This window comes from Nelumbo nucifera, chromosome 2 (genome assembly GCF_055504915.1).
Source record: "Nelumbo nucifera cultivar China Antique chromosome 2, China Antique-T2T, whole genome shotgun sequence".
In the NCBI taxonomy this organism is placed as follows: Eukaryota; Viridiplantae; Streptophyta; class Magnoliopsida; order Proteales; family Nelumbonaceae; genus Nelumbo; species Nelumbo nucifera.
The window spans coordinates 98,600,769-98,624,023 of NC_142650.1; the positions used below are offsets into that span (position 1 = coordinate 98,600,769).

General features: G+C 37.2%; 2 protein-coding genes across 2 annotated transcripts; one reads left to right on the plus strand and one right to left on the minus strand.

Moving 5' to 3' along the window:
- Window positions 1-4,125: 4,125 nt before the first annotated feature.
- Window positions 4,126-7,116, plus strand: LOC104606348 (uncharacterized). Its single transcript, XM_010271493.2, has one exon. It carries the CDS (start codon window positions 4,680-4,682, stop codon window positions 6,468-6,470), a length of 1,791 nt encoding a protein of 596 aa, XP_010269795.2. The 5' UTR covers window positions 4,126-4,679; the 3' UTR covers window positions 6,471-7,116.
- Window positions 7,117-8,853: 1,737 nt separating this feature from the next.
- LOC104606263 (calcium-binding protein CBP-like) lies at window positions 8,854-12,156 on the minus strand. The gene is made up of 5 exons (XM_010271367.3): window positions 11,430-12,156; window positions 11,136-11,182; window positions 10,841-11,016; window positions 10,277-10,295; window positions 8,854-9,136 (listed from the first exon to the last, which is right to left on the minus strand). Exons 1-5 carry the CDS (start codon window positions 11,965-11,967, stop codon window positions 9,032-9,034), a joined length of 885 nt encoding a protein of 294 aa, XP_010269669.1. The 5' UTR covers window positions 11,968-12,156; the 3' UTR covers window positions 8,854-9,031.
- Between the last annotated feature and the right edge of the window lie 11,099 nt (window positions 12,157-23,255).

Sequence of the window (23,255 nt, forward strand, 5' to 3'; positions counted from 1 at the left end):
CATTCCAAACTAACACGAGTCTCATTAAGTGTCCAGTTTAAGGGTATTACACAGAAACATATCAAGGGAACATGAATCAAATATGCATTTTTATTCATTTACAATAAACTCATAAAGTACATCATTCTGATTGAAGCTAAGGGCATACAAAACTGTCTAACAGACCAACAATCAACATATCATCCACATAAAGCAGGAGAATAACAAAATCAGCATCAGAAAATTTCTTTACAAACACACAGTGATCAAAAGTAGTCTTACTGTACCCATTAGCTTTCATAAAGGAGTCAAACTTTCTGTACCACTGTCTGGGTGCCTGCTTGAGCCCATATAAACTCTTTCTCAACCTGCAAACAAGATCTTCTTTACCTTGTTTCATAAAGCCTTCAGGTTGCTCCATGTAAATCTCCTCCTCTAAGTCACCATGGAGAAAGGTGGTCTTCACATCAAGTTGTTCAATTTCCAAGTTTAAGCTAGCAGTCAATCCCAAAATAACTCTGATAGTTGACATCTTCACAACAGGTGAGAAAAATTCTTCAAAGTCAACACCCTTTTCTGATTAAATCCCTTCACAACCAATTTTGCCTTGTACTATGGTTGTGAGCAATTTTCTTCACTCTTCAATCTAAAAACCCATTTATTCTTCATGACCCTCTTACCCTTTGGTTGCTTTACCAGATCATAAGTATGATTCTCATGCAAGGACTTCATCTCATCTTGCATGGCTTTTAACCATTCTTGTTTCTTCTCATGAGACAAAACCTCCTGATTGTTCTCTGGTTCTCCCCCATCAGTAATCATTACATACTCAGTAGGGGAATATCTTACAGAAGGTTGATGCACTCTAGTGGATCTTCTCAACTGAGGCTCATCTGGTGGCTCTAAATCATTCTGTTCATCTGCTTTCTCTTCTTCATTTACTAGCTCATTATCAACTAGAGGGGTATTTTCATCTTGATATTCTTGTACATCTCTTCTATTTCTAGTGTTTGCAACTGGTGGATCAACCATACCTGAGTCAACTGGTTCATGATCTGTAGACTTTGGCTTATCTGGCTTTTCAAAGTCTACAATAGTCTGATCCTTGATGAACACTGCATCTCTGCTTCTGATGAGTTTCTTGTTGACTGGATCCCAAAACCTGTACCCAAATTCCTTATGACCATATCCAAGAAAGATACACTGCTTCGTTCTACTATCAAGTTTGGATCTCTCATCTCTATGAACATGCACAAATGCCCATCCAAAAACTTTCAAATAATCATAAGATACATCATTTCCTTTCCAAACCTTCTCAGGAACATCACCATTCATAGGAACTGAAGGAGAAAGATTTATCAAGTCAGCTGCTATTCTCATTGCCTCCCCCCAAAAGGACTTAGGCAGCTTTGCATGAGAGAGCATACATCTAATTCTGTCATTAATAGTACGGTTCATTCTCTCTGCAACACCGTTGTGTTGAGGTGTTTTTGCCACTATCTTCTCAAGCTTGATCCCATGAGTTCTGCAATACTCTGTAAATGGCCCTCTGGATTCACCACCATTATCTACATGAACACATTTCAACTTCTTTCCAGTTTCACTCTCAACTATAGCATGAAAATACTTGAAAACATCTAAAGTTTGATCTTTAATTTTCAAACAATAAGCCCAGACTTTTCTGGAATGATCATCAATAAAAGTAATATAATAATGAGCACCACCAAGACTCAAAGAGTCCATAAAACAAACATCAGTATGGACCAAATCTAGAACATTTGCTCTTCTAGAAGGAGAGAAATTTTTAAATGCAACTTTGTGTTGTTTACCTACCAAGCAGTGAGAGCATGACTTCAAGTCAGAAAAATTCAAACCTGGAACATTATGCTTCTTTGAAAGAATCTGCAAACCATTCTAACTCAAGTGACCCAACCGTGTATGCCAAATTTCAATGGAAGAGTCTTTAATTACATTTACCTCTCGCCCACAAGGTTTAGCCTCTGTCACATAGAGAGAACTGTACTTGTTTCCCCGAACTACCACCAAAGACCCTTTAGTGAGCTTCCATTTTCCTTCACCAAAGTAGTTATGATAGCCATCATCATCAAGCATCCCAGTGGAAATCAAATTAAGGCGAATCTCAGGAACATGCCTCACATTCTTCAAGAGCAATTTGCATGGAGTATTTGTATTCAGGCAGACATCTCCTATACCGACAATTTTGCACTCTGCATCACTCCCCATCTTCACATGACCAAACTGACCACTAGAATATGAAAAAAAAACATCACGACAAGAAGTGACATGATACGAAGCACCGGAGTCTACAACCCATTGTGAATCCTAACATGTGAGATTGACACTGCCACCATTGCATATAATACAAACATCATCACTAACTGCAGCTACTATAGTATTGGCTTCTTCTTTCTTTTCTTCGCCCTTTTCTTTGCTTTGTTCCCTCTTAAGTATTCTGCATTGGAACTTCTTGTGTCCTGGCCTGCCACAGTGATAACACTTAATCTCTTTCCTTGACTTGGATCTTCCTCGAGACTTGTCATTGCTATCATGATTCTTTGGAGTTCTACTTTTGCTTCTCCCTTGCTTTTCAGTAACCAGAACTTGACTCTGCGTTGTTAACCCTTGGACTTTTCTTCTGTTCTCCTCATTCAACATGCTCTCCTTCACCATTTTCAAAGCGGGTACACCATTTGGAGAAGAGTTTACAAGAGAAACCACAAGAGTAGCCAAACTGTCAGGCAAAGAGCTAATCAAACACATAGCATGAATCTCTTCATCTAACTTTACCTCCATAGCAGCCAACTGGTTCAATATACCTTGAAAGACATTCAAATGCTCAGAAACAAAAGTTTCATCCTGATATCTAAAACACATAAGCTTATTGAAAAGAAAAACTTTATTCTGATAATTTCTTTTCTCATACAACTCTTGCAGAATAGTCCCCACCTTATGGGCGTTAGTCTCATTGGCAATATGCTGATACACAGTATTATCCACCCATTGCCTAATCTTTCCAACTGCCTTTCTATTTATTTTTTCCAAGTCTTTATCAGAACCCCCTACCTTGCCTTCATCACCTAATATGGTGTCTTAATAGTCATAACTACAAAGCATATCCATCATTCTAGACTTCCATATTGAATAGTTTGAATCAGTGAGCCTGATCATAGTGCCACTGTTGTTACTGGTCAAGTCCTCCATTTAATTAGCACAAGAAATTCCTCAAAATAACCGAGGCTCTGGTACCACTTGTTGGAAACAAACATGCTATCTCACAATAGCCAAATAACAAAATATATCTAAACAGAAGCAAAATAATTCTCTTTCCCTCTTTGTGCAATCAAATGGGCATGCAAGCCAAACAATATCAACCAAATAGAAAATATATACAATAACAATAACTCAATCCATAAATAAAATACACAAGATTTTAACGTGGAAAACCCTTCAAAGCAAAGGGAAAAACCATGGGCTCCTAGCCACTTAAAAACTTCCACTAATAAATCAATGGGGTACAATAAAGTGCTTCTCTAGCAATAAATCTAGAGGCTATCAACATCAACTACTCCCCAAAGGTGAATTTCAACATATATCACCAAATAACTCAGAAAGAAAATTAAATCTCACCAAAAATGGTAATAGAGAAGAGGAATAGCAAATCAAACCGGTAGATATGTAACTTGAGATGCCATCAACAACATATTAAAATCTCAATATGATCGGAGAAGGGATCACCACGAGATCTTGTGTTCTTCACCCAAGAAAACCCACAAAACCTCTCTTTTCTCTTTTCTCTTTTCTCTTTTCTCTTTTCTCTTTTCTCTTTTCTCCTCTCTCTTTTCTTTTCTCTCTTTCTCTCTTCTATTTTCTGTGGAAAGCTTCTTGGACTCTTCAAATTCTCGCAACTTACTGAGCAAGTTTATTTGCTCATATATATATATGCTCATGAGAAGACACGTGAGCCTCCTTTTATAAGCCTCTTTGACTTCTTTTTTTTTAATTTTTTGGTGGGCCTTCCATGTGGGAAGGGAACCCAACCAACATCATAGCCTTGAATTTAGAGTCGCAGAGCTTGGTTGGGATTGTTTCCCCTCACATCGGAAACCTCACCTTCCATAGGCGTATCACCCTCCAGAATAATAGCTTCCATGGGAAAAATCCACCGGAGATGGGTCATTTGTTCCGCCTGCAAAGTCTCACACTCAGCAACAACTCCTTCAAGGGTGAGATCACAACCAACCTTACTGTTCAAGACTCAAGGTCATCAATTTGATCGACAATAAGCTCACTGGTAAAATCCCGGACGAGATGAGCAGTCTATCAGTGCTTTCCAGACTAGGCCTTTCTTCTAACAATCTTACAGGAAACATCCCACCTTGGCTTGGGAACCTTTCGTCTTTAGTTTTAATTTCTCTAGCTGAAAACAATTTGGTGGGAAACATCCCAGAGGACCTTGGACGAATCGCAGGCTTTGAATTTTTTGAGTTGATTTTAATAACCAAGTACATGGGGAACTTCCTGGGGATATAGGACTCACTCTTCCAAATTTCTAATGGTTAGCTGTTGGATTGAACCTTTTTATAGGAACCATTTCAGTCTCACTAGCCAATGCTTCAGGACTTGAGTATATAGACTTTACTGCTAATGGATTCACAGGACCAGTTCCTGACAATCTAGGCATGTTACCAAATCTTTCCGTAATCAATTTAAGTGGAAATAAGCTAGGAACAACGTATGGAAATGACCTGAACTTCTTCTCTTCATTAACCAACTGCACACAATTAGAGATGATCTTCATGGGTGCCAATCGTTTCAGAGGTTCACTGCCCAACTCCATGGCTAATCTCTCCACCCAGATCACCGTTCTAGAATTCAGAGAAAATAATATACATGGAAGCATCCCTTCAGGTATTGGAAACCTCATCAATATGGAGTACTTGGATATGGGGAAGAATGATATTACAGGCAATATTCCAGTGCAAATTGGGATGCTTCGTAGGTTGCAGGCCTTGTACTTGGACTCCAATAGGATCTCCGGACAAATTCCATCTTCAATTGGTAATTTGACCCTTTTGAACAGTCTTGATTTTGGGGAGAATAACTTAGATGGACATATTCCTCCCTCTCTTGGAAATTGTCAACGGTTGTCAGACATGAGTCTTTATCATAACAACCTTAATGGCTCAATACCCAAAGAAGCTCTCTATATTTCCTCTATTTTAATCATTCTAAACCTTGGTGACAATCCTTTGACTGGCTCCCTACCTTCAGAAGTAGGCAACTTGAAGAACCTTGCCATCTTAATCGTTGCTAAGAACAGATTATCAGGAAGTATCCCAGGCACTCTTGGGAATTGTTTGCTACTAGAGAACATTTTCATGGAAGACAACCACTTTGAAGGAATGATTCCAGAGTCTCTGAGCGCCTTGAGAGGATTACAAAGCTTGGATATTTCAAATAATATGTTGTCTGGAGAAATACCAGAATTCCTTGGAACACTACACTTTCTCATCTATTTGAACCTGTCATTCAATGAACTCCGGGGTGAAGTTACAAAAAATGGGATTTTCAATAATGCAAGTGTGATTGCAGTTGGTGGAAATCAAAAACTCTGTGGAGGTATAGCTGAATTGAAGCTACCCACATGCATCATCACAGCCTCCTCCAAGAGAAAGAGCCACTATCTGCTTCTCGAAGTAATAACCCCAGTGGTTGTTATGGTACTTGTCTCAATTCTATTGTTATCTTTCATTGTTAGGCGTTATTTGAGAAGGCCTCGCAGAAATGAACAGTCTTCTGCACCACCATTTCCTCAGCATTTAACAATTTCTTATGCAGAGCTCCTTAAAGCAACAAATGGCTTCTCTGAGGCAAATTTGATTGGTGTTGGAAGTTATGGCTCCGTATATAAGGGAATACTAGATGAAAATGATGAAACATTGATTGCAGTGAAGGTTCTTAATCTTGACCAAAGAGGAGCTGCAAAGAGTTTCAACTCTGAATGTGAGGCCTTGAAAAATATTCGGCACCGGAACCTTGTCAAGATGTTGAGTACCTGCTCCAGTATTGACTTCCATGGTAATGATTTCAAAGCTCTGATTTTTGAGTTCATGCCTAACGGAAGTCTTGAGAAATGGCTGCATCCAGAAGCGGATGGGCACCAAGAGTTGAGGAAACTTAGCTTTATGGAGAGACTAGGCATAGCCATTGATATAGCTTCTGCACTGGAATATCTGCACCACCATTCCCATGCAGCAATAGTTCATAGTGATCTCAAGCCAGGCAATGTTCTTCTGGATGAAAAATTGACAGCCCATCTGAGTGATTTTGGATTAGCAAATGTTCTTTCTGAGTTCTCTATTAGTTCTGCATCAAATGGAACAAACTCTGCTGCAATGAAAGGATCTATTGGGTATATTGCTCCAGGTAAAGTTGTAACACTCCTTTCCTTTCCTACTTTTATTTTTTAAGTTAGCCTATATGGCAAAACAAGTCTCAAATAACTTAATTAGCACCAGTAGACCAGCTTTCCTTTGCACTTCAAAGATCCAGAATGCAAAATGAGAGCTTTTGTTAAATTAATCCTATTAACACGCAAGGAGATCATAAGATCATTTAAATGGCATGTTCTGAATGAAGGAAAAAGCTGTGGCTGTTTGGTAAAACACAGAGCGCTTATCATGGGCCAGATTGGGCTGGGCAGTGGGAATCTGGGCTTGCGCGTACAAATTAACAAAATTAAAATTTTAATTTAAGTTTGCAATCAAAATTGAGGAAAATATATATAACATTTGTTAATAAAGTTGTAATCTCTCTCTCTCACACACACATACAAAGCAGGCGTATAAATTAGTTGGCCTAGGTCGGATTAAGGGCCAATCTAAGACCAACCCTAACCAAATTTTCTGGGTCAAGATGGGCCTAAAAGAAAAGTGGGTGCTCCGGCCCAGAAATTCCAAGATGGGCCAAGATGGGCTATGCAGGCCTGGGAAGAAATGATGAACCATATGCTAAATGTGAGCCATATATTATTCCTTATTATAGTTCATTGCCCAACGTTGGTCTTGGCTCTGGGTCTTGGGAGGGGTAGAAAAAAAAACTGATTTTCAGCATTTTTTTTTATGTTGTACAAGTGGGCACTCTCAGACTCCTACTCGTGCTCATGCTTGTTAGCCAAGGTGCAATCCTTATTATAGAAATAGTATTTAATCTTAGTTAAATAGTATTTAACAGAGATCAGACATATTGTCACCAAATTGCATGAATTCCCTTAAAACCCAAAACAAAGCTCCAAGTTAGATCTTCCCCATGAATAGCTGTACCTACAAGTTTTATTGATGATAATGGGTTGGAAGGGGTGAACATCCTCATGTTCAAAGTATCAATACACTACTGTGTATCGATAGATGTGTATCGGTACTTGTAATGATACTCCCCCTATTTTTTTATTTTATTTGTTTTCAATTTCAAATAATATATATATATATATATTATTTAAAACATATAGGTTCCTGAAAACATTTGTAAATAAATGTTTTGAGACCCCAAAGATACAATATGATACCTTCGATATGGGGTGTATCGTATCGAAATTTTGATCTTTGATCATCCTTAACTTGGCTAGAACCAAAGGCCTCTATTTTAGGCCTAGGGAGTGGGCCAGGCCCAGGCTTACATCAAGCCCTTTAGCTTGGTCCTAAGCCTGGCCTGGCCCAACCAAAATCATCCCTCAAGTGTGGTGTGACTAAATCAACACTTGCATGCTATAGTCTTCACTGCAATTAATTCATACCCAAATGGACGTGCAGAATATGCTATGGGTGGCAAAGTGTCTACACATGGAGACGTTTACAGTTACGGAATACTATTGCTGGAGATGTTTACAGGGAAGAGACCAACTGATGAAATGTTCAAGGATGGCCTAAGCCTTCACAGCTTTGCTGCTTTGCTAAAATGGCTTGCCAAGAAAGAGTGATGGAGATCATGGATCGGGGTTGCTTGTTCCATAGAATCGCAAAGAGATCGTATGGATGCTCTCACCAAATTACACTTTATCAGGAAAGTTTACCAAGGGATACTCATGCGGAGGCAAAGAGGTACGTAGTAGAGTCGAAGCTCAAGGCTAGCTAGAACACTGCCTACCAATATGGTAACTACAATATGGACATTGAAGTGGGTTCATGCCTTTGCTTTCTATATTCTTCTGAAGTCTGAACCAAATCGTTTTGTCTTAGTAATTAATAAGAATTTAGTTTCTTTTATTAAAAGAAAACTACTATATAAATGCCCAAATAATAGTATATATATGTTACAGATTATGCGTGTTGATAGTGTATAATACACAGGTGAATTGGATTTGTCCAATGAACCGGTTGATGTGATACTTAATTGTTTTGTTCCAAGCAACAAGATCATATATATAATGGTGTAACACCCCCTTAATTTATTTCTTTACTATATAATGTCTATTCTCGCCTTTGGCCTTACATAGACCACCATCTCAAAATTTTAGGCCCCATTTGGTTCGCGGGAGTAGGAGTCTGGAATCGGAATCGGAATGTCCAGTTATTTGGTTGGTTGGGCGGAATCAGAATTCCATTTTCATTCCTGCTGAAATAGCATTCCCCTAATTCTTCTATTTAAGGGAATGGCCATTCTCTGCCTTTCCCTTGGGAATGAAATCTCATTCTTACTGATTTTAATTTTCATTCCTATTCTTGTCTGAACCAAACAGATTATAGGAATGAACTATTCTGATTTGAACCAAACAGACCCTTAGTTCATTTATGACCTCTCTCTCTCTCATATAAACATTTGGAAGAAAAGATGGTGGTGTTATTGCTTCTGCTGCAGTGAGGTGAAGAAATTATGAATTACAAATACAATTCATTCCTGATGTAAAAATTCCTAAAAAGGCCAACCAAAAGACAAAAGCATTGCAATAATAAAAAACAATTCATTCCCTTATGTAGAAACCTTCAGATTAGATAAAGGAAAACCAAATAAATAGCAAACATCTAATTAGGTTGTCTTATGCAATAAGGAAGGGCAGAACAGCCAGCATGAACATGTCGTAGGTGAAAGTTGCAGAACCATTGAACATGGTGTCCCTTTCCTTGAATTTATCTGTCAATCCCTGCACATCATTGTCAACAAAATTAATTTTCAGAGACAAATCAAAATAATTAAGAAAAGAAAGAAATCTGAATAGGATATAGCCTGTTTGGTTGTCATGTGAAATGAAATCAGTTATGTTGTTGCGTAGACATTTCATTGCAGTTTTCTCTATAGGATTAAGTATTTCATCCTCAGTATAAATTCAAAAGTCCTAAAAATTACTCCATTTGGCCGCAACCCATTATTTCTCTAATTTAGATGGTAAATTTGTGCTCTATAACGAATGTAGATTGGTTTGAGACAAAAATCATACATAGTGGAGTGGGCAAGGTGTGGGTTTCATGTGGCCCCATGTTTATGAAACAATACAGTGTTCACTCGTGATAGATTACCCAGCCCACTGTATATGATTTTGTCTCTAGTCAAGCCAGACCTATTACACTATAATGTAATGGTGTGAAGTAGGGGTGTCACTTGGACTAAATTTGGTCCAATCCGATCCAGTTCAATGTGAATCCATTACAAATGGACCAGGTCCAATTTAATGCAATGAATATTTTGGACCGGCCCAATTCAATGTCTAGAACGTCCAATCTATTCAAATTTATTTTCATTTAGACTAATTCTAACCCAAACCTGGTCCATTGGCACCTATATTCTTATCTTCTATTAATGGACAAGATATTGGCTCAATTCAAACCAATCCAATATAAATTTATTATCGATGGACCAGGTCCAATCCAATCCAATAAATACTTCAGACCGTTAAGTCTGGACTGTCCAATTCAATATGTCTTGATGGTCCGTCCAATCCATCCAAATTGATTTTGGTTTGGACAGAGTCCAATCCAAAACCGGTACATTGACACCCCTAATGTGAAGGAAAATCTCTATGAATTCATCACATATAGTATGTCTTGATGGTCTATCCAATCCATCTAAATTGATTTTGGTTTGGACAGATCCGATCCAAAACCGGTCCATTGACACCCCTAGTGTGAACGAAAATCTCAATGAATTCATCACATATAGCACTAGGCAGTGCAACTTGGGTGGGTTGAGTGGAGGAATTGTTAAAATTTGAATGGGCTGGCCCATGAGCCTGAGCCTGCCTGATATTGTGTAAATACATGCTATAAAATAATGAATTAATATGTACCTTAACCGTTAGGCAGCACCTGCATTAATAACAAAAGAAACAAAATATATATAAAATTAGTATCTCATATGAGAATATGGCACAAATTAAATAATATAAAAAAAGAAAAAATCTAAAATATACCCTAATAAATGAAAATGTCAAAACCAATAAGATAATCCATAACCATGGTCTCTAAGTTCTAAACCAGGCAGCAGTTGAACTAGGGTTTTAAATTTATTTTTATTTTGTCCAAGTTTATCCTTTCTATGGGCCTTTTTTGGCCATTTATGCACCTGGATCTAATTTAATTTTACAAAACTAATTTAAAACAATGTTATAAGACCAGGACTAGACTGAAAATCAGAAAAGTCACTAAGCCACGTTTTTACAAATTAATTGGATGATTTATCCCGTTGAAGTGGTTGAACCAGTAAAATCCGTCATTTTGCCAGGATCCAAAAGCGTTATTGATTCCCAATTTTCATGGTCCAACCGTCGGGGTCCGGTCTGAATCTTAAAACACTGATTAAAGGTCTAAACTCTTGAAAAAAAAAACTATAATTATGAAAACTAGAGACATACTCGATGAAATTGTCGTATTCAATTGCCCTGGCTTTACCACCGGATTTGTCATATTTGGAGACGAGCAAATCCAAGACTATTTGAGAAACAGCAAAACCAAGGCTTAGAAGTGCCTCTCGCAGCTCTGATACGTCAATCTTCCCACTTTGATCTCTGTCGAACCTTTGGAAGGTTGCCTGCTTACGCACCAAATATTGTAATTAACTATATAACTACTGATTGATTATGGTTTAATTAATTAATGTATAGAAACTAATTCAAATCCATATAAATAAATTTCTTGGACCAGACTTACCCTCCAGTTCTGAAGACTGTAAAACAGTGTAGTGAATTCCTTTGGTCCTGCATTTGGTAAATAAACAAAGGGCGGGCTAAATCAGAATGAAAAAGAAAAAATATAGATACGTTCATTGGCTTTATGGGCCTTACAAGGGTCGACACTTGACAATGGATCAAACCATCAGATCAAGCTGATCTGGACCGAGATCAATAACTTGCCAGGTGGCAAACTAGTGAAGATCTGTAGATCTTTTTGCTAGTCAACACGTCCAGCAAACCCATGTGGCAAAAGCTCAAAGCACAAACTCACCTATCTTGTAGGTGTTGGTTCCGGTGAAGAGGTACATGAGGAGGCGAACAGTTCGGATGCTGAAACTCTGGCTGTAGGTAGAGAGCGCCCGCTGCAGCTCCTTATCGTCTATGAACCCACTGCCGTCCTGGTCGGCCGCCTGGAAACATGCCACCAGAGTCGGGTCCGTCCCTGGTGGGAACCCCGACGGCAGCAGAGCGGCAAATGGGCTAGCAAATGGAAGTGGGGCAGCCGCCGGTGGATATCCTCCCATTCCGTTGTGCTTGTCCTTGGGAGGCTTCTCACCCGGTGCATGGCCGTAGGGTGCGGAGGGGGCACCGTAGGGAGCAGCCGGAGCGTATGGCTGTGCTAGACCAGCTCCCTGGTGCTTGTCCTTGGGAGGCTTCTCAGTTGGCACGTAATGCGCCGATGGGGCACCATACGGGGCGACCGGGGCGTATGGCTGTGCTGGTGGCGCTCCGTATGGTGCCGATCCGTATGGCTGGGGCGGTGGTGCACCGTAGCCGTAACCGGGTGGTCCTGGTGGATAACCTGCCATTGTCTCTGCAAGAGAAAGGATTTGGCGCTTGGGTTGTCTGAGCTCTGATTCTGTGAGGAGGCTTTTGATCTCTGGAGTCAGAGTCTTTGGGATTTTTATAACTCAGAAAAGGGAAGAAATCGCCGGAGATATTTAAAAGAAAAGGATAACTTTTATGCTTCAAGTTTCAACTGTTGGCCAACCTCAGTGCATTCGAACGTGGTTTCGTTTTTCGGCGGGCAAGAAGAATGCCATAAAGAAAGTCGAAAATTACAAAGTCAATGACTAATCTCGCTATGCCATCTATAGAATATTAGAATGTAAATGGGTCGGGTTAAGTGATAAACCGCACTGACCCGACCAAACGAGTTAGGGTCGGATCAGCCTTACTCGGGTTCCAGTCAAGCTTTGGGTTGAGGTTGATCCTTGCTAAACCCGATCTGTTGATCCAATCAAGTTTTGTGTATATGCATTTGGTGGGAGTGTGTACTCTAATTCAATTCTACAAGTAGACCAGGCAATTGGATTGGGGTGGGTCGGGTTCGGGTTTGGTCAAGATGCTTCGGGTTGATTTTCAGGGTTGGGTTGAATTTCGGGTTGGGATGTTAAATGCTACTCTAACTCTAAACGTTTGGGTTAGGGTTGCCCATAGGTCAATTTGGGTCATCTCAAAAAATAATTGAAATTTAAAAAAAAATAAAGAAAAATTACATGAGAAATGTTAAAATTAAGAGAATTAACCTTAAAATTTTGAAATATAAAATAAAAAACTTGAACATTTAACAATTTAAAGAGTAAACAATAAAAAGTAAAGACTAAATAGAAAAAAATAAAGAGTGAAAACTTCTAACGATGCATAAATAATCCCAATTATACTTGACAATCGGGTCAACGGGTTGACCCATGACCCAACCCAACCCAACCCAATTTTTTCGGATTGGGTCAGATCATGTCATTGTCACATCTAGGTAACTAAATATAAGACCCTAACCCTGTTCTTTTGGGTTGAGTCAACTTTTTGCCAAGTCTATCTACAAGGTTCCATAAGAATTTTTGTCACTAGTAAAGGGATCGAATCAAACAATATTCGAATTTGAATCTGATTAGAAAACTCAATATTCAAATTCAATTCGATATCTGACAGATATTAAAAATTAATATTCAAATTCGAATCTAATTAAATATTCTAATATTCAATTTGATTCGAATTTGACCAATTAATTATTTTAGATAATTAATAAATATATAAAATAAATAATTTATTTATGTAAAGTATATAAATATATAAATTATTTATATAATTTAATTAATTTATATATAAATTGTATAAAATATTTAAACATTTTATATGTTATATATAAGAATTAAATAATTGGTCGAATTTGGATATTTGTCGAATTGAATAAGGCCATATCCGAATTTGAATCCGATTAGCTATTCGATATGAATAGGATATCTAATTTCGACCAATTAGATATTCGAGTTATCCAAATTCAATTTGATTATATCGAATCTTGAATTCGAAATTGAATTTTCAAATACGGTTGACACCCCTATTTGTCACGATTTTGAAAACCATAACAAACCAGATGGTCCAACCGTTCAACCTAGGAACTGAGCATAGCTCCAAGCTCAGTTTTGGACTGGACCATTTTTTTTTCTGAAGAAAACATTGAATTGGTTAAACAATACAAAGTTTATCGGTGCAAAATCAAACCAAATTAGCAATTTTCATGAATTGAATAATATTTACATTTGCACTCTAACCAAATTAGACTTGACCAAGGAAGAGATGACTCCGGATCTCCTATCCACGAGAACCCTGCCCATGCCTACCCACAATATACCACCCCCCGTAAATTGGGAACATCTTCCCTTGCATAATACTATGCAGAGGCTGAGATGTTCTTCATGTGTGACTAAGATAAACGTGGGCAGGGTTCTCGTGGGCAGGAGATCCGGGTTTGGAAGAGATACACCATACATGAATCGGGTCGAGTACGGATCGAATCAAACCGTATCAAACTAAAACAGTTCACACCCCTAGTCCCTACATTTCCGTATGGAGTAGGCAAGAAAGGCATAATTCCCTGTTACGGGCTTTCTTCAGCCGCCTCGTGTTCATTTTTTTGAAGATGAGTATACACACCCTAGAATGGGCCCCATTTAAGAGGGAGAAATCGACACGATCCAACGATGGCGACTGTTTGTGTGAACGATTGAGAAGATTCCACTCATTCTCCCAAACTAATGAAGCCAAAACTGAAGGTTGGTCACTTGGGAAGGACCCATTGAACAGTGGGCCTGATCCTTTAAATGGGGCCCAGCCCATGACCATTGAAGGTTGGTTTACTAAATTCCTTGACATTTCGTTTGCTTTTATAACTAAGGACAACACGACTCTGGATAATGGTGAGATGAGAATGTGTGAATCGAGCTGTCATCGCAGCAACCATTGACGCAATCCGCAAACACGGTCGTACGCTCCTACCCAATCCGCAACTTCTGAGTCATAGTCCATGGGCCATGGCCCATTTTCAGTTCAGCAAATAGTGTAGTGATCTGATAAGACGATTGATTTTTTTTTCTTCTTTTCTTTCCACGCGGATTCGGGAATCGGGATTCCTGCGCCAGGAGTACTTCTGTTATTTCAGTTGAAAATGGAGGGTATTTATGTATTTTTAAGAAAATGTTAGTCAATACACGGTTTACACGGCACCCTTAGCGGTGGCCAACGATGTAGTAACGCGGGCACATGCTAGAGTTAGTTGAAACTACCAAAGTCAACTATCTTCCCGAAACGATACTAATCTTTTATTAAAAAGTCTATCATGTTCCGGTGCTAATTTTACGGGTTGATCAAACCCGAAACCTCGGTAACCCTCTCCTAAATGGACCTTGGGCTGGGTAAGGAAGATCGTATTGTGGAAAAGATTTGTTTCCGAGTTGGGTTCTGACTTCTGATTAACGTGAGAAAGAGATACGTCGACCATTACTATATGCCATTGCGGTAAGAGTAGAAAATGATTGTGTTGGCGGGTAACCCGACCCATATTGCAATGATGGTAGGAAAATGAATATCAATCATTGAGGAAATCATAAGTGTTTTAAAGTCAAATGGATCTAACTAAGGTGTGACCCATTTCATGTCCTGAATATGAAACCAATGAGGCCAAATTCAATTGTATTTCCAATTTTTTCATGGACATTTTGAAAAGAAAAAACGGAAAATTACATTTCACTACACTGCACAATTTTGAATTCTACTGCAATTCTATACAATTTAAAATGATAAATACTCCACCCCTAAAACACCAATACCTGCCCGTGTATTGACATCAATTTCGAGCTAGCACCTACTCCAACTGTATTATGGAACTAAGAATTTTTAGAATATGCTGAATAATTATTCTCCCAAAAAAATGGTATAAGACAAATATAAATGACATTTGACTTTCAAATAACAGATTGTATGGTTATGCCTGCATCTTGAGAATTGAAGTCCGGATCTGTTGACTTTCAAATAACAGATCTGTTGACTACACTACATTGTTTGCAAATCATATTCATCCAAATATTAACAATATACAATACAAGAGATGTTCCTAGTGTGTAACTGGATGAATACGATTCGAACTCTAAGGATTGATCTTGGGCTGCATACATATATTGGGCTTGGAAGGAGATATAAGTTATCACCTTAATCAATTAATTAAAAAAGTATGTAAAAAGCTTGTGCTTTCATTCTTTCAAAGAAGAAGACGGGGAAGAGGAGGAGGACTTCACTCCCGATCCTCTGCCCACCAGAACCCTATCCATACATTACCCACAAGACATTGCAACTAACCCCACGTCTTGTTGTTATTCATAGGGTGGAGATCATATCAGCCTCCCACAAGATTCCCCCCGCCCCTACCGTCCCATAGCATATCTCTGCCATGTATTGAGAGCATCTCCCGATAATAATACCAGAAGTGATGATGTTATCATCGGGATATGTTCCCAATAAACGATTCCTATGGGACTTTGTGGGGAGCTGATTTGAATTCCATGGGAAAATGTTATCAACATGCGACTACAATATCTTGTGGGTAGGAGGATATCCGAGCGCTTCATCATCTCAAGCTCCACCTTCCATGGTTTCTTCTTTGAATGTTGGCAAGGTATAATTTACCTATTTTAAATTTGTTCTTTTTAGGATAATAATTCATTCAAGCCCAAAATCATGCCAGCAAGTAATGAAGCAACCCTAGAAAGCTATTAATTTTTGGACTCCACATCTACTACCAGACAATACATGCACAACAGGCTCCAAAGCCCAATCAGAAGTAAACACGTCAGAGATCCATATAGTTAGCAGATGTACCAGCAATTTGGGTACTTACTATTTACCCCTGTTTGGGCTTCAAAGCCACACACCTCTTGTTTTGTAGCAGGGTTGAAACTAGAAGACTACTGAAAATTTCAATGCTAAAGAGAAATATTGGAAAGTTAACCTCTTATCAGATTGGATTAATCTAATCTTAGATTGGATATTAGGTTTATTTGAGGTAACAGAGACATAAGAATTGATTAGACATTCTTTCTATCTAATTCTTCCTTTTTCTTCTGATTGTGTCTAGTTTCCTCTCTCTATTCTTTCTTCTTTATTTTCTCTGTACTCCTTCAATTTTTCTCTATCCTGTCTAGCTTTCTCCAATTAAGTCTAATGGTTAAAAGATGAAGAATTTACACCAACATGTACCTATGAACAACTAATAACAATAGAAAATGTATAATTTTCGTAAAATTAATAATGCAAAGATAGAAAAACAATTATAAATCAATATCCAATAGAACCATTAATAATTAATATTTTGCAAATAAATAACTCTTATAATCTAATAAAATGTTGAGGAGCAAGGTTGTTTCCCTGGTTTTATAACCCATATTCTCTAACATCTATTGACAAATAAGTTTTTAAGCAATTCAAAATGTACTATTAGGTACTACAATGAACTTTTATGTATATATTTAGATAGTATATATGGTATTCCCCCATATATTTACACGGGAAAATCTACGATGCCAGAAAGACATGATAGCAGAATGGTTTTGACCAATCACAACCTTCCATTAATTTTGATGAAAACCCACCTGATTGGTTATTACTTTTATGATACCGGTCAATTGGTTGTATTTTTTCCAATATCCGGTATTTCTGTAATCATAATCAAACCCTTACATTCATGCATATAGTATTTTCCTTAGGCTCCATATATTTTCATTGCAAGTTTATTTACACTGGTGTAAAAAAATGGGAGTGAGAGTTTTAGTTTCACTTTGTTTTGTTTGTTTGCGGTGCATAGGAAATAAGATGAAACCTGAAGTAAACTCTAAAACAAAAGTGAATCAGAACTTGCACTCTTATACATCTGTACTAGTGCAAATGAACTTGCACCGCAAATAAATGGAGCCTTAAGAAACATCAATTTGGTTTTTGGTCAGACGTCATATTAACTTTTATTTTCTTGAAATTGACATTATAGGATAATAAATAAGTGGAAAAGACAAACATTTATCTTATATGCCTTTTTTTTTTACTTCAAAGACCCACCACAATCATATACCTTCATCCCTAAAAGTTTGTAACTAAGGGAGTGTTTGATAACGCTTTTTAGAGGTTCGGTGTCTGAAAAACTTGCTTTTTAGACACCAGACCCATTTGATGTTACTTCTGAAAATGGGTATAAATCTTATTTTCAGATTTGAATTTGATAGCTCACGGGCCGGCTCTTAACATGCTCAAACGCATTTCAAAGCAAGCACAAAATCAGAAATACCCCAAAAAATGGAAATGACACAATTTTACCCCTATTAACCTCAAAACCTAACATTCTTATCCATTTGTGTTTTCTCTCTAGAAGAGCATCCTCACGACTCCGCTCATCTCGTCTAAAGATCGCCGCTCGTCTCGACTAAAGAACGTTGCTCGTTTTATCGAAGGTATTCTATTCTTCTTCTTCTTCTTCTTCAATTGGCTGTTCATATGGTTCAGATATTTTGATTTGATCTGTTTATGTTTATTTTGATTTCTTCTTCTTCTTCTTCAAATGGCTCTTTATGTTTATCAAACGTATGTTTCTTTTCTTCTTCTCCATTTATCGACTGTTCATAGGGTTTATATGTTGGGATACATGGTGGTGATTGAAACGTCGATCTGTAATTTGTCAGGACGAACTTCATCTTCTAATCTCCAAACCATTGATGAATTTAGTTATCATTTTTTTTTTCGGTTGTATGTTTGTGAGGACGAACTCTTGCACTTCCTTGTATGTTTATGGTTTTTTCATTAATCATAACTCACACCACGAACTCCAAACTCAACCCAACTGCAAACCACTTTTCATTTGAAATTCGTAAAAATGCATATGCGCATTGTTCCAGAAAATCCCATAAGAGTAATCCATCCTATGAGATGAGCTATCTTTGTTTTGGAAACCAGATTACAGTATAATTCTAATTGTTACCCCAATATCAATTTAAATGAATTATCAAACCACTAACTTATTGATTTTAGGCGAATGATTATTGGATTACAGAAATCCAAGACAACCACTAATTGAATAGTCCTGAACTCCTCGATTGAGGAGCTATCTTTGTTTCTAATTAATAGCTAGGTCCAGGGAGATTACAATAAAGCAAACTTGGGGTTGTAATTATTAATTCCATTAATTTTTTATTAATTGTTTTAATCTTTATTAGTGTTAATTATGTCAATTTTTTAATTAGTTATTAATTGTTTTTTTATTAATTATTAATTATTCATAATTAATTTTGTTATATATTAAACTTTTATTTATTATTAATTATTAAATATTATTTTGAATTTGATAAATTATTTTATATGAAATAGTACAAGTTGAGTTCAAAATTACCAAATAATCTATTTTAGGGGTAAAATAGTAAAATCAGATAAATTCAGATATTAAAGGTTTGGTCCAACACAAACAAGTTCAGAGTCTCTAAAAAGTAGAAAAGCATCATTTATATCTCTTTTCAGATTTGAAACACTTTTAATGTCTTTTTAACTTTTCAGACTTCAGATTTCAAATTTATCAAACGCAACCTAATTTATCTTATTTGGGTCATTCATTCTAAAAGTTTATTACATTTGTTGTTTTTTAAATAGGATAAAACCTAAATTGATATTTTTCTTCCTCTCCTAGTTTTTAACCTTTATTTGGTTCTAATTTCACTTTGAAATTGATTTTAGACTTTTTTGAAAGCACTGAGGGATCGGTTTTCTTTTAATTTTTTTTGTAAATGGGGATACATGCTCCCCTACAAATAGAATTTATAATAAGCGTCATGATGCCCAAATGGTTTTTTCATAGCACATACTTCTAATTACTAATAATCTCTATTAACTAATGAAATTTATCTCCACTATCGTTATTTTGGGCTAACTGTTATTGTTATAATTGAAATCGAAAATAAAAAAGGTTAAATTTCAATTCATCTGTCTACAATTATCATACATTTGTTCTTACATTTAATTAGAATAACTAGACATACACTATTGAATAAAGAACTAATAACAAATTGAAAACATTTAGATTTTTCTATAACCAAAAAAATTAAAATAAAAAAGTAGTATCAATAGTTGTTTCAATTAGCGCTAAAGATAACCCATTTTAGCCAAAATCCATGGTAGAGGTATCAGTGAATTTCACAGGGTTATGACTATTTAGGGGTGATAATTGGACTGGATTTGGTCCAATCCGATCCAGTCCAATGTGTGTCCATTACAAATGGATCAGGTCCAATCCAATCCAATGAATATTTTGGGCTGGTCCAATTTAATGTATGAACTATTCAGTTTGTTCAAATTTGTTTTAATTTAAATTAATTCTAATCCAAACCTGGTCCATTGACATCTATATTCCTATCTTCTGTCAATGGACCATATATTGGCTCAATCCAACCCAATCCAATAAGTTCTTTGGAGTTTGGACCATTAAGGCTGGATTGGTCCAATTCAATATATCTTGTTGGTCCACTTAATTCGTCCAAATTGATTTGGTTTTGACAGGGCCCAATTTAAAACCAGTCCATTGACACCCCTTAGTGACTATAGATTGAACTTGCTTTTTTTTTTTTTCTGTTACATCTTTTTATTTTTTTGGCATTACATCTTCAGGGTATGGAAATAGATCAAAACAGACCAGTGGTGTTAGTATATAACATAGATATTTTTATGGTTAATCATCATATTGATCAATTTTCAAATATTAATTTATTTGTGACCAAATGGTCTGACGCATTCCAAATGAAACAAGCCTCGAATTTGATCATGGCAGAATGAAGTTCAAATATGAGAATTCACATCAGCCCCCCACAAGGGGCGCCCCACAACGTCCCACAACACATTCCAGCCGTGTATTGGAAACATATCCCGATAATAATACAAGAAAAAATGAGACACAATCAGGAGATGTTTCTAATATATGAATGGGCTAGGGTGCATAGTCATGGTCATGGAAGAGATGCATACACTGATTGTGTGCTTAGTGTGCTCAGTAAGTGCCTATGTGAGAGGATTTTCATGCAGTAGTTTTGGCATTGCAAGGTAGGCCCCACACAGAAAACTCCGAAAGCAAGAAATACGCTTGCATGAAACAAGAAATCGAATTTTCAGTGAAGGGAGATCGAGAAGAGGCTCAATCAGTGCATGCAGCTTAATCAGTGCTGAAGCTCTCCCAAACAGGTTTTGAATGTGCCTACCAAACTGAACCTGAGGCAAGCTGCTTTGTTTGGTTGTACTGAAAAATTTCATTTGCATTGGTGTAAAGGCATGGGAGGGAAAATAGGCTGAGTGTAATTTTGGTTTATGCTTTTGCCTCAGATTTGGCCTTGTTTAATTGTGAAACTAAAATAAAAAAGAAATATAATGGTGTGGTCCCACCTTAATTATGAGCAAGAGAATGGAGGTAACAGGAAGATTATTTCTTTGGGAGTGACGTAGTAAGCATAATGACAGGGTCCTCACTTTACATGATGAAAGAGTTAAAAGTAAGAACAAGGTGGTGCAAATTTTGCATCAGTTTTTAAGATGCAAAATTTATACTATTAGTGAGGGTAAATGGCACAAATTATTTGGGATTTGTTTGGTTTGCATTGGAATCAAAATCGGAATCAGAAGGGATCTATTTTCATAGACTGTTTGGTTCAGACAGGAATTGGAATGGGATTTCATTCCCAAAAGGGTTGGAAGGAATGATCATTCCCTCAAATCAGAGAATGCCATTCCATCAAAAATGGGAATGAGATTTCAATTCCACCCAGGCACCCACCCAAATAGTTAGAATCAAAATGGCCCATCTGATTTTGATTCCAATTCCAGACCCCTATTCCCATAACCAAACAGTACCTAAATTTTGTATCAAATAGGAGTGTGAATCATAACTACTAACAAACAGATACTACTAACAAAAAGATGCAAAATTAATTTGCATCTGATTCATGTTTGCATTGTAACTAAACACGGCCTAAGGCTATGTTTGGTTTGAAGGAAAAGGTAGGGAAACCTATTTGTCTTTCCCTTCCTTTCCCTACTTTTTCCTTCAAACCAACCACAGCGCAAGGGAATGATTTCATTTGCTAAGTCACCACATTATTACCTTAGGCTGCACTTGGAAACATGCAAATGGAGTGTAAATCCCGGTTTAGGGTAAATTTGCACTTTGATTCACTTTTGCTTGTGTTTGGCAACATTGTATTTATGCATTGGCAAATGACAGGCCAATGCATATTTACATTGATAATAAGATGTAAAAGTACATAAAAATAAGTAAATTTGCATTAAAGTGGACTTTTGATTAAAAAAAAGTATATGCTTTATTAGAATTCATGTTTGCATCCATTACAGATAAAAGCCTATTTGATAAGAAGATAAATTTATCGATGCAAAACTAATCCAATTTTACAATTTATATGAACCGTTGTACACTCTGCATATTTAAATTAACAATTATTTGCATCGTTTCTAAACACAGCCTTAAAACCTGTCAGCTCCTAATATAGGGTGCAGCTTGAGTGGGCTTCGCTGAGAATTTGTTAACATTTAAATGGGCCTGGCCCGAAAGCCCAAGCCTGATGCTGTGTTAATTGTTCAAATCGGATACCTGACACCCCCCCCCCCCCCCCCCCCCCCCCCTTTCAATGCTTCCCTCTAAGGCGGAACGCTCCCCTACTCATGCATTTTTACATTCCACAGCTTCGGCAGATCGCTTAGCCCCGTTCATCTTTGGCGCAAGAGCGCTCGATCAGTGAGCTATTACGCACTATGTCTGGCATCCAAAAATGGCAATTTCAGATAAACCCAACGGCAACGGTAGATCAAACTACGAGGATAGGGGTTGTAGGTTCAACCATGATTTAGGCCCCATTTGGTTTGCTGGAATCGGAATTGGAATAGGCTATTCTGATTTCATCTATTTTGTTAGGTAGAATCAGAATCTCATTTTCATTCCTACTAGAATGACATTCTCATTTGAAGGAATATTCATTGCCCCTCCCTTAGACGAATCACTTTCCATGGTGTTTGGAATTTTTGCTTTTTAATAAATGTCAGTGTTTGTACTTGTTTTTCTTATTGGATTTTATGAGAATGAGATGTTTCAACTTTTAACACATGTTTTATTTTCACTGCAGTCTGTAGCAGGGGCGGAGCCAAGTATATAGGTGGGGGTCCTTGGCCCCATATATGGTTAAAAACTAGTAAAGAGGGTCATTGTCTCCTCTCAAACTTTTTGTTAAAACTATCATATATGTATATAGCTTACTAAGTGGAGGCAAGGTAAAAAACTAGTAAAATGGGTCCCCCCGGAAACTTGAACTGAAATGTTAAGGATCACTCTCTCTAATGCTCCTTTAACTCCTAAAATGTTTATTGTTTCTAGGGCTGCAACTTGGGAAAGCTTAGCCCGAGCCCGAACTGGCCCAGCCTGGAATTTTACACAAGCTAGACTTGGATTTTTGGTCTTCAGGCTGGGCTCGAGCCCAAGAAATTGAGCTTTTTTATTTTTTGGGCCAGGCTCGAACTTAGACCTTAGGTAGCCTGAACCCAACCCAACTATATACATTTATACATACATGTGTATATGTGCAAATGTTGTATATATATTTACATATATATTACATACATATTTATATATATGCATAAATACATTTATATGTATAATTTTAGATTGGGTTCATTGACCAAACCAAGTCTAACTTGTGTCCGAACCTAACCCGAATGCATCAAATTACAATATGAAATAAAT